A 12,427-nucleotide genomic window follows, 5' to 3' on the forward strand; every position below is an offset into this window, starting at 1 on the left:
GTGATTAATAATACCTACCTAACTGCTACAGGATTGCTACGTTAGGTACTTAGTTATTAAAACGTTTTAAGATCACCCTGTTTTTACAATACTAGGTAGGTAGTTAATCCTCTTAACTTTCTGACATTTTAATTTTATGTTCACCGATAAATTACTTTAGCGTTAATTATAGCTTTTATTTGTTTTTATCTCGATTGGACTGGAGGTCAAAGCTAATGTGTTGCCTATCTGAGTTTTATATCGCCAATTATGTTTAATAACATACTTACTTAAATGATTGAATGTGCATACAAATAAAATTATCGCTAGATTAATAATAACGGTTAACCGCAATTATACCGTCCAATATCAAACAATCTGAAATACAATATCGAACTAATTGACAATTTAAAGTCAAATTAACATTTGATAATTGTTTTTATAATATCCCCGATTCATTGTCTAACCAGAATAACAATAATTTATTGGCTCTATTCAAATAAGTTGGTACATACGTAGATAAGTCGATGCGTGTGAACAAACAAGGCACAAAATTTTTACCTATTATTTATTATTGTTACCGAATCACTTACCTACAATGATTTTGATAATCCCTAAATTCGATACCCCAACTTTTAAATTGATCAAAAAAATCTGACAATAATAGACTGAGTAAACGTTCCCTCAAGAAAAAAGATTCCCATAAATTATCGCCGAAAAGGTCAAATTAAAATACAATGAACAGTTTTTGAGTGGCAGTATTGTGTGGAGGGGCCCGGATGAAAGGCCCGCATCCAGCGACGGCCGCTCACAAAAACAAAACTAAACAGAATGCGTTTAAACGGATATAAAAAGAAATACGTGTTCTTATTTCAAATTATTGAATACGTCTGTCTGCCCACGTCGGTCGACCTGTTCACTCGGCGAAAGGACTTCTTTGTTGGAATTTGAATTTCGAATGAACTGAATGAATTCAAGCGAAATTTTATACGTAAAAATTTGTTGAGGCGGATTTTGCGTTTTTTTGTTTTCAAAGAGCTTCTAAATAATAAATATGCATGCACTTTCATTTCAGGATAAATCCCGATTAGGAAATACTCAGCTATTAGCATGTTTAGAGGCCAACTTTACTGTACATATTTGTTGGATGCCGTAAAAAGTCTATTCACAATTTTCATGATAAGTACCTACCAACCTAAACTGAATTTGAAATTCAGATTTGGTTTAATTACCCTTTTCGTATTGTCAATTCTAGTAACTATTTATTTAAAGATGAATTCGTGAAAAATTTGCATAGTCCCCCATTGATTGTGTCACGCGATGTATTTGTAGGTAGGTACAGTTTGACTATTACTTAGCAGGTTTTTATTTTTGTCACGCAGGCATTGTGGCTCAATCATTCTCTTAAGTGAATTAGCAGGTCTAAATCTAGTGCTATCCTTTTCCGCAGGGAGCATTATGAAAGGAACAGATATTATGCAATTAAGACCTGTCAAGTTTAATTTTGGATTGTGTAGGTACAAAAGAATGAGCCACATTGCCCATTATCGTTTCTCCATTCTTCGAAGCCAGAAAATAGATCGGTGTCAAGTGTTTATTAGTGATATTAGATGCTAGCTCCGAAAGTATACACAAGTTCAGCGGCACTGTAAACATCTAAACACCATTCGCACTTACAATCCAAACAGGCTTAAACAAATATTTAAATTACACGGATCGGTTTCGAAACGCAATAACTCAACGTTCGCTTCGGGCTATTTTAAGCTCAGCGTTGAAGGTTTTAGAGTTCATAAAACCGGCTATTGGGAATCGCTTTACGGTTCTCTGTTGTTAGAGGATAAAAATGCTAGTAAAACTAATATGGTAGCGCAGGAATCGGAAAGCTGATTTTACTTTCTGAGAAGCAGCGCCGCCGCGCCGGGTCGTCGCCGCCCATCGTGTCGCATCACGGATGACAAATAAAAGGTAACTAGGTCTAAAATGTTTTGACATCGAGCGAGGGTTCCAAGAACAATGTAAAACCATTTGGACATTTTAACATTCGTAATAGGTAGGTAGGTATATGCGGGAGTTCCAAATTGGTAGGTAGGTAGGTACCTATAGGTACTAAGTAGGTAGGTAATCTACCTACTAGATAAGTAGGATTCTTCATTTAATATAGGTACCTATCTAATTCTTTCTTAGGACCTAAACTTTAGGACAGGTCACAGGGTACCTAAAGTTTAGGTACCCTGTGACCAGTGGCGTGCACAGGGTTTGAAACCAGGGTAGGCACTAGTTAAGTAGGAGCCTGTTCACTGGCAGGTCATAATGAAAAATATGCATTGAGTTATTACAACTGGGGTAAGCAGTGTATTTATGCCTCTATGACCTGCACGCCACTGCCTGTGACCTGTCCACTGCCACTTCAGCTTTCCAACCAGTAGGTATACGTACCTACATCCTACGGGTATTATTTTTAGCTAAGCGGCTTACCTACGTACAAACGGAAATGTATCAAGTGAACAGGGATTACGTATCACGGCTGACGCGATAAGAGCGCCTTGAGTCAATGCTCGTCCGAAATAATTCCCCACATTTGTACTGATAGCGTTATCAGCGCAAACACAGCATTTGGAGTATGCTAACAAGTCCCCTTCACTATCAACACGCCATCAATTTGTTCGGCGACACTTGTCTACGTTTCTGGTTCGATGTTAATAATACCTACTGATAACGACTATGATTGAACTGGTTTTTGTACGGATTAGTTCTTTCTATCCTATAAGCTTGTAAATATGTTTTTTTCTAATTACTTTGTACCGGAATTAATTATTACTTATCTAACTTCTTATTCATAGATATACCTATTATATATACCTATAGTAGGTAGGTACAAGGAATTTTGAATTACCCCTCCTTAGATTGTGTAACGATCAATGTAAATTTTTGAATAAGTAGGTACCTAGTGCATACCTAAATAGTTATGCAAACATTCTTTCTACTTTAGTGGTTCACGGAAATTAAACGCAAGCGGTTGTTTGTGAAGAAACGTGAACTCGAGACGCCACGCCATCTCATTTGTTGTAGCTAGCGGTAATCCCATCCGTCAAATATTGACCGAGAGCGGAGTGCCTAGGACGCGACACGGATTTTGAGCAAACATACAAATAGGCATTTACATTAACACCCGCTTTCCCCCCGTGTCCCCTTCCCACTTCCCCCAAAACACACTATGCCACGAGTAGGGATACCAACTTAAAGGATTTACCCGTCGTAAAGAAAAACGCAAAATCCTTTTGTCATACGTTAACAGTTAACAGTTAGCACTCAGGTCAAAGCACATACCTAGGTACCTACCTAGCAGTGGCGTGCATAGGGTTCAAAGCCAGGGTAAGCAGTAGTTAGGTAAGCAAGTCAAAGAATAATGAGCATTGAGCAATTTTAACCGAGTTAACTATTTCTTGGGTAAGCAGCGCTTTTATGCCTCTGAGTTGCACGCCACTGCTACCTAGCTAGGTAGCTGTAAAATCAACGATTTAACTACACATGTAGGTAGGTACCTACTACCTACTGATTGAGGCGTAAATAATCCTATTCGAGGCAATTTTCCTTGTTATAATGAATGTTACAGTGGGTGTTCGATTAGTAGGACAGATAGTCACTAGTCACCTACTTAATAGCAAAATAAATATCAAATGATTAATGGCATGTGCCTACCTAGGCATTACACTAAGCTTGCACAGAATAGTATGATATTAGGTATGTAAGTATCTATTACCTAATAACAGTAGGTACCTACCGCAATATCCTTTTCCGAGCGTAGTAAAACCTACCTCAGTGGGTACCTCATATACCTACCTACCTACCTGCCTTACCTACCTCTAGTATCAGCGAAGATACCTATTATTCGCAGGATATCGTTAATTTCAAATAATTTAATTTAATTTCAAATAATTTATTTCAAATAACTTGAGTTTACAGTAGCTGTAGGAGGTTGGAGCCTTCTTTTAGGATTAGGCGAACTACTCCTGTGTCAGAAGACACCGCTCTTCCTTAACAATATTTTCATCAGCGAGCGATATCAAGCAAACGTGTGTGAGTTAGTAAGTGTATGGATAGATATATGTATGTGTGTATTTGTGTGTGTGTGTGTGCGCGCGCGCGTGTGTGTGCGTGTGTGTGTGTGTGCGCGCGTGGTCTATGCTTATATTATGTGAGTATTAAACAAAATAGTCAAATAAACCTAGTAAGTACTACAATAGTTGAATACAAGCAGAGCGGCGCACGACAGCGGTTTATGGATGTCTCTACAGGACACCGAGGTAGATATTATACTGGTAGCATTTACCTATGCTGAGTTGGGACCTATTTTTCGGGTGGTGCCAACTGCCACACATGACATAGTTTATTCCGGCGCTTCTTCTGCTTGAGGTCTTTTGTTCTTAATGCTCAAGTATTAGGGGCGCCGGGATAACCTGACCCATACCTATAACTATTTATGTGGCACAGCTTTCAAAAATAAAAATAAATATTTCTTTTCTTTCTTTCTATGTATAATGTAGAACTTGGCTGGACACACAGGCGTGTGTCTTAATCTGTGTCCAGCAGTGGACGTCTATCGGTTGACGACGATGCACCTATTTCATAAATCAAGTTTCAACCTAGTTATTTTAAAAACTACAATTTTACATTTCTCGCTTTACAAGCTGTGTTTAGTAATTAAAATGTTTGTCAAAGCGTGTTTTTGTTGTTATGAGTGAAGTTAGCAAAAGGCACGAAAACGCGGATGTTGGCTGTTTGTATTAATAGGGTTTAGTCCGTCTATATCCGAGTTATAGTTGTGACTCTTCTCAGACCTGAGCGCGTTTGGAACCCTCGTAGCTTTAGTTTTAAGTTAACGTAATTAAGTACCTAATTTACATCATTATCTTACAAATCCAACAAATGACTATCAAAAAGTGTATACCTAATAGTCAGTGGCGTGCACAGGAGTTTAAGCCAGGGTATGCATTTAGGTATGAACTTATTTTACGGCAGGTTATACTGAAAAGTAAGCAGTGCGTTTATGCTTCTATGAGCTGCACGCCACTGCTAATAGTTACCTATTTTGAATAAATGATATGACTTTGACTTTATCTATCTGTATAGTGTATACCTACTATAGTAGGTACTTAACCTACCTTCTACTTTGTGGCAAATAGTAGGTATCTACTTAAATATGATGATAGATAAATGATTAAATAATTACATTATTTTTGGTGAGGTCGATATAATTAAACACGTAGTTAAACACCTACCCTGTTTAAACGCGTCCATTTATTTTAATTTGCATAAATCAAATAAACCACTTTGTTCACTTAGCTAGGTAGGTATAGTATGCGACGGCTCGAGATGGCAATCGGGGTGGGGACGCAGCGCACACCCGCACTGCCCCCGCGCTAACCCGGTGCGGGATAGCACGGGTGAAGTGCGGGTGGTACAGGGCGTCCCCCGCCTCAAACCCCGGTACGTTCTTTTAGATTAACTGCACCGTAAAATATAAATAAGTAAAATCTGTCAGTTTGGTAGCGAATATTTTTAAGATTTGAATAGGTATAGGTTCATATCGTAAATAAATTTAATTTATGTTAATCGATGTTTAAATTGCGTACGATTTCCGTCGGGAGCGACGACAGATGTATGGCAGGATGATCGGTTATATTATATTTATAATATGAATCAGAAATATGGACTTTATTATTAACTGAATAAAGTAAAAAGTTGATAACGTCTTACTTAACAAATGGGTTTTTTATGACACCTTTTTAGGGTTCCGTACCCGAAAAGGGTGCTAATGCGTGGGACCCTATTACTTTGACTCCACTGTCCGTCCATCCTCGTCCTCGATCTCGTGATCCCTAATAGGTAGAGACTTGAAAATTTCACAAAATGAGTATTTCAATTGCCGCTATAACAACAAATACATATAGATATTAATAAATATTTAAAATGTCCGCCATGAAAATTAAAAAAATTATAAAGTGTTATTTCTTGTATTATGTAAAGTAGGTACGGAACCCTTCGTGTTAGAGCCCGACTCGCACGTAACTGTTTTTTTTGTAAATAGATTATATTTTCGAGCGGAATAGAACGATGTGAATTTTATAAAACTTTTAGAAGCAATTTCACAGGTAATTGAGTGTGTCCGACATCGTTCCGACAGCGAGTCGGGGTCCGACGCTGCGGGGGGCGCGATTGTATGCCGTTGCTTTTTCTTTATTACCTTTGAACAGCCAACACAATAAAAAAGTTTTGGAACTATGCGTATTGTTTTGCTTAGTTGTAAATTCTGTCAAAGTGGGTAAGAACAATGATTCGGCACTTGCATTAAAATATAATATATATGCATAAGGAAAAAGGATTTTATAATAAGTGCACTACTTAAGTATAAGTAATTGTAGTCTAGTGGGTAGAACCGACTTCATGTTTAAAATTTAAACGTTAGGTAGGTACCTAAGAAATGGTGCTAAACATAATGATGCCCTACTCAGTGGTGCTAATACCTAAGCCACATTATTCTTATATCTATTTAAACCACATTAAACGAAAATGACAGTTATTAAGGTTGAGGTAGGTAGGTACTAATTGCTATGCTATCCTTTTCCTCATAGAAACTTAAAGCATTAGGTATTTTTAGTCCAGTTGGACATACCTAGTCCTATCAATAATAATTGAGTTTAGAGTGTGCACAACCGAATTAGTACCATTATCGCGTGATTTAAGTCAAATAAAACCGTTAAATCAGAAGAACGTAACACAAACTCAACTTTCCCCATGCTTTCACACCGTAAGCTAAGCGATTTGTCAAACAATGCACCGTGATAATGGGAGACAACAGACAAGCTGTTGATTATCGCGAAGATGATTTATGTAAAGTGCGTGCGTAGCTCACCGGGTGCCTGGCGGCCGCCACGGCAGCGGCGGCTGCGGCGGCGTTCATTGCGCCCGCGCTAGGATACATCCCCACGTCAAACGCACGCGGGCATCGCAGCAATCCAGAGAAAAACAGGGCACAAGAACACACTCCACTCAAGCCACTATACGAACACTTCGCGCGGAAACAGTAAACACACGAAGTCACACGCGATACGAAAAATTACACGGCGCAACACAACCTCCACACACGAGCGCTGCAAGTGAACTGACGCGGGCGGGGGGACCGCCTCGTCTCCCCCCGGTTCCCCAACTCCTCGCCCACCCTTCGCATGCCGCCGCGCTGCCATACATATTTTCTCAACTCGAATTTTTCGTCGACTATCTTTTATGTTTGAGGAATACGGCGAATCGGAGATATACGCTCTAATAGATACGTGTATTATTTGGAGATTTTAGAGGGTTCACAACAGATGAGAGATGCCGATGTAATGTTTTATAATAACTTAGGTAAGTAGGTAACCTTTATCTGTTTCACAAGTTAGATTGGTTGTGAGAAATAGAATAGAATCGAATCATAGCACTGCTAGAGTCGACAGCTTCACTATCTTTAGAAATTAGAACTCAGGCAACAGCGTGAAACCTGATAGTATCTAGGTAAGAGCTATAGGTATCTACAGGCAGCATCTCCTTTTGTTTCAAGTCACGCAGCAAACTTGCCTACATCAGAATAGATGACTCGGCACTCGGCACCGTCTTCTGGAGGAAGACAAACTTTGACAGATATCTACCTACTTCAGCGCAAGTTTCGAGTAGGTAGTTAGTTGGCAGATAGGTATACCTTTCTTCCGAGTTCCTGGATATCTTGGAATCATGGACTAGATGCACTAGGCAAGTACTTTATCTTTAGTGAGCGAAGTTATAGGTAAAATGCCAATTTATGAAAGGGGAAGACTTCAGGGGAAAGAAAATAGGAATCTGCCTACCGAGAGCTTTTGGAGAGTTTGAGATTGATTACTTATTACGTGCACGCTTGAAGTGTGTCACTAGGCTTAAGTGCAACTTAGGGTCGTCGGTTATTTATTATGTAGGCATGTTTAGTAGGTATGTAGTATGTTCTGTCTAGCTAGAGTCTATACCTACTCTAGACGGCTTCGTCGGAGCTCTAGCTGTAGGTAGAGTAGATAATAGGTAACATTATCAGATACCTACTAGGTATCATCCTACTGTGTGGTAGATAAAGAGTCGTGTAGGTACCTAGGTATCTAGATTAGACTAGGTACCTACTAACTATCTTGAAAATGCATGAAAAAAGGTTGAGTAGGTACTATAATTATTATCGTTCGCTCGCCATTTAAGTGATGTAAAGCTAGTGTGGAATAAAAAAACTTTAGTTTGGCTCGTCTTGGCGGGGGCACTGCCGTGCCCCCTGATATAGTGCCATCCCGTAGAATGGCTCCCTAGTGAGCGTGCGCGCGCGATCTTGCTTGATAGGTAAGGGGTGATTTATGCCAACACGTGGCGGGTGCGGGCCGTGCCATGTAGGTACGAGGCGCGGACGAGCGGATTCGAAACATCACGAACATTTTATATGAAGCAGTTCATGCTTCACCGTGTGTGCCTCGTGCGCGCCTCGTAGGTAGGTATAGATAGCCTACTACCTACGTAGCACGGCTCGGGCCCGCCATGTATTGGCATAAATCTACCCTAATACGTAAACAACAATCAAGTGATATCGCGGAGATGTCACCGCAGTCGCCATGTCGCACCCTCCGCTCTGTTTTATCGCAACTGGGTAGGTTTAATACGATAGTGATTGTTTTTTTATTTACTTGACCTCACGGGACCTAGGTAGATATCTACAGAGACATACCGAGCCAGACCGAGTCTTTTTAGGTAATATCCGGACTAGGTAGGTAGGTACTTCACCTACCTATACCTATAGATGGGTAAAGCATGATAGCACAAAATTTACAGGATTGGTTGCAGTACGAAACTAGGAATCAGCGTGTGTGAGTTTTATCTAGGTAGGTATTTCATAGATGCTTAGGTAAGCAAGTAAGTACATACCTACCTACCTAGATGGTAGGTATATCTACCTTTAGATATCTATTAGATTACCTAAAGATACTACCTAATTCCTACTTACCTATCTTATGCCAGCTCCTTATGTACCTACCTGAGCACATATTACCCATTTGGCTAAACGATTTTATGAAACTTTAATGAACTCAATAGAAATAAAATAAAATCTTTGCGAAGTCGGTATGGTCTGTCAGTCAGTCAATAAAATAGACGCAAATAGAATTTTAATTAGGTCTATTGAAATAGTCGGTACCGGTATCTACCTACCAACATAAAAGCGTCAATATTTACTGAATAAACAAAAAAAGAAGAGTTTAAAATAGATAACCTAAGATAACACAAGCACACAGAAACGTTGGAAGGAAAACAACGGCAACATTATCTGCTAATCGTATAACATTCCTCACTGAGGTGATCAAAGATCAGTCGGTTCATTAGGATAATATAAACACGCGATTAATTGGCAAGGCGGTCAGTAAACAAACGTGGGCGAACCGAGATATCTCGCCGCGCCCGAGCGCCCGCCGCTCGACGCGTCAACTCGCGCCGCAATAATAAACACCGCTTTTACATAATACGACTGGCTAGTTTTAATGGAATTAATTTTCAATTTATTTAATAAATAACTTATAACAACAAGTATCTATGTACCTACTTAAAAAAAAATTAGGGCAGTTATTAATTGGCAAGGCGGTCAGTAAACAAACGTCGGGCGAACCGAGAATCGAGATATGTCGCCGCGCCCGAGCGCCTGCCGCTCGACGCGTCAACTTGCGCCGCAATAATAAACACCGCTTTTACCTTATTACGACTGTGTAAACTGTAAGCCATTACTTACCTACATACCTAATGGTTTCAGGTTTTCCTAAAACAAATTTATTGTACTTTTTTAAAATATTGACTTATGTTTGTTGGTTAATTGGCTGTCTGTTCTAGCGAATTAAGCTCCTTGTGTAAGTAGGGTAGGTATATCATAAACTTCCACCAAGCAACGCATGCTTCTATCCAACAACAATTTTAGCCTTTTTTATTCTTTATTAGATGATGCCCGCGACTTCATCCGCGTGGATTTAGGTTTTTAAAAATGTCGTGGGAACTCTTTAATTTTCTGGGATAAAAAATAGCCTATGTCCTTAACCGGGATGCAAGCCATCTCTCTAACAAAGTTCGTCAAAATCGGTTGAACGAATGGACCGTAAAAGGCTAGCAGATAGACAGACAAACAGACAGACACACTTTCGCATTTATAATTAGAGTATGGAAGTATGGATTACTAAGATAAGTATTTTATTTAGCACAGAGCACAGCAAGTTTTTAACAGAAAGATCCCGATTTCTAAGTCAAATGCTACGAATAAGGTCAATTATTGTGTCATTAAATAATATATTAGTGTCATTAAATTATTTATTTTGTCTAAAAAGTAGGTAAGTAGGATCTAATCAAGGTAGGTAGGTGACAGCTAAGCTAGTCGGTTATTTTATCGGATCGGTCTCGTATCGCTATCGTAGAATATTGAAACTCAAACAAAACGAGCTTTATTATTATCCGGCGCGAACAATTAGTTGTATAACTCGGCCATTGTGCCACTGGGCCTTTGTAAAAAGTCACCACGCTTCCCAGAAGGCACACATTCCGCCCCGAGAACCTGAAGATTTTTTCTTTTTTCTTTGAGTTGAAGATTAAAGCCCATGATGCCTATAATGGCTGGTAAAATCATTTTGCTAGGGATAATTTTGTTAATTTTGATAAAGGTTTGATATTCTCGAAATAGTGAACTTAGGCGGTTAATAAAATTATATATACAGCCTGCCTTAGTTACCTAGGCAGGTACCTACCTGTAAAATTAAAAAAATCGTTTCCTAGGTAGTAGATAGGTAACTTAAGGTAGGTAGGTAGGTGCCTATACTTACCCAATAAGTACTATAATATCATTTACCTATTTCTTTTTTTTTAGGTAAGTAGGTAGGTATCTCTGGAGTAGGCAGGTATTTTGAAAAGAATTAAGTAGGTAGGTAGACCTATTCCCATTTTTTTGCCTATTTTATTCTAAACTTTACCTAGGTAAACATTGATCTTCCTCGTATGTTCATAACTGAACTTAAAATGAAGTGAACCTTAACATAGATACACCTAGGTACATATTTTATTATGATTCACAATTTTATCAACAAGAAAACATGCAAAATGCAGTGGGACAGTTAGCTCTATAGCACAAATTACCTAAGTATACCTACCTATACCTAGATAGGTAGGTACCTACCTACACTGCACATTATTAAATATTAACTGTTCAATAATAATAGGTAATTAAGCCCGTATAACCGTCTACCTACGTGTAGCTAATACTTATCATAAGTAGATGGCTTGATGCCTACTCGAATGAATCAACAATTCATTGTTTTGTAATTACCTACTTACGAGTACGAGTAAGTATATGTAGGTAGGCGAATTCGCAATCGAAATATTACATGAACAGGGTGACAATGAAATTGGGTAGTTGCAGTTTTGTACTTAGGTATGTGTATACCTTAGTTTAATGGATAGAAGAATACCTACTCCATTAATTTTTTTTTATAAATAGTTACTAGGTAGGTATATCAAAACTTAAAACAAATCGGTAGCTCAAATATATACCTACTGTAGATTATTTCTTTAAGTAAGTAGTTAATAGGTACCTTCGTTGCAGCTAGGCACCGAGGACAAACCTCTGTGGTTTTTTCGGTGTTTTTAGTTTAAGCTTTATTTGTATGTATTTTGATTTGATAATAAATTAAAAAAAAAAAGGTAAGCTCATTTCCGCCAGTCGTCACTACACTATCAATTATCATGCAAATTGTCAAAACCATAGCATCAAGACACGCGGCAGCGTGTCAAAAGCCAAGTTCTTATATATTATACTTATATCTACCATATACCTACATTTTCAAATTTACAAACAACTGCTTTTAATAAAAACGACAGAAGATTTGGAAATAACCCACCTATCTACAGAGCACGATTCTATATCATAATCTACCCCCACATTAAAATGAAACGAAAACAAAAGAAGAAGGTATACCTACCTAGATGTGAAATCAGTCCTAATTTTATGTTTTAAAGAAACCCGTAAGCTATTCGAATGTCTTGCAAAGCTCTTCCCGGTACAAGCAACATTCCGAACCAGTGCAGGTTGGCAGCTTTACCCCGTCGACTGACTTGATAAACCATTTTTGTTTTAGATTGGAGATTGCGTGAAACTGGAATCAAATTACCTAACTATTTATTTTTTGTGGCTAGAGCACGTGCTTGTTATGATAAAGAATCGATGGTATGTGGTTTTAATTCTATCAACAAAAAAAAGTATTTTTTTAATTGATAGAATTAAAACACCACTTACCTACCTTACAGGGAATGGTTGTCACATTGCAATTTGCAACATTGTACAAGCACTTTTTATACCTCAGGGGCCCAGCTATCTTTAGAAACTTGG

At 38.5% G+C, this 12,427-nt stretch overlaps 1 protein-coding gene across 2 annotated transcripts in view; it reads right to left on the reverse strand.

The window, feature by feature from the left end:
- The window catches only part of LOC117990119 (protein groucho-like), a 107,503-nt gene extending 100,356 nt beyond the window's left edge, over positions 1–7,147 (reverse strand). For both annotated transcript variants that reach the window (XM_034977570.2, XM_034977569.2), the window contains exon 1: positions 6,893–7,147. In XM_034977570.2, the coding sequence (XP_034833461.1) occupies positions 6,893–6,961 (69 nt within the window). In that variant the 5' untranslated portion in view covers positions 6,962–7,147. The remainder of the gene's footprint in view (positions 1–6,892) is intronic.
- Positions 7,148–12,427: the final 5,280 nt, after the last annotated feature.

The sequence above is a fragment of the Maniola hyperantus genome, chromosome 17 (genome assembly GCF_902806685.2).
Source record: "Maniola hyperantus chromosome 17, iAphHyp1.2, whole genome shotgun sequence".
Lineage (NCBI taxonomy): Eukaryota > Metazoa > Arthropoda > Insecta > Lepidoptera > Nymphalidae > Maniola > Maniola hyperantus.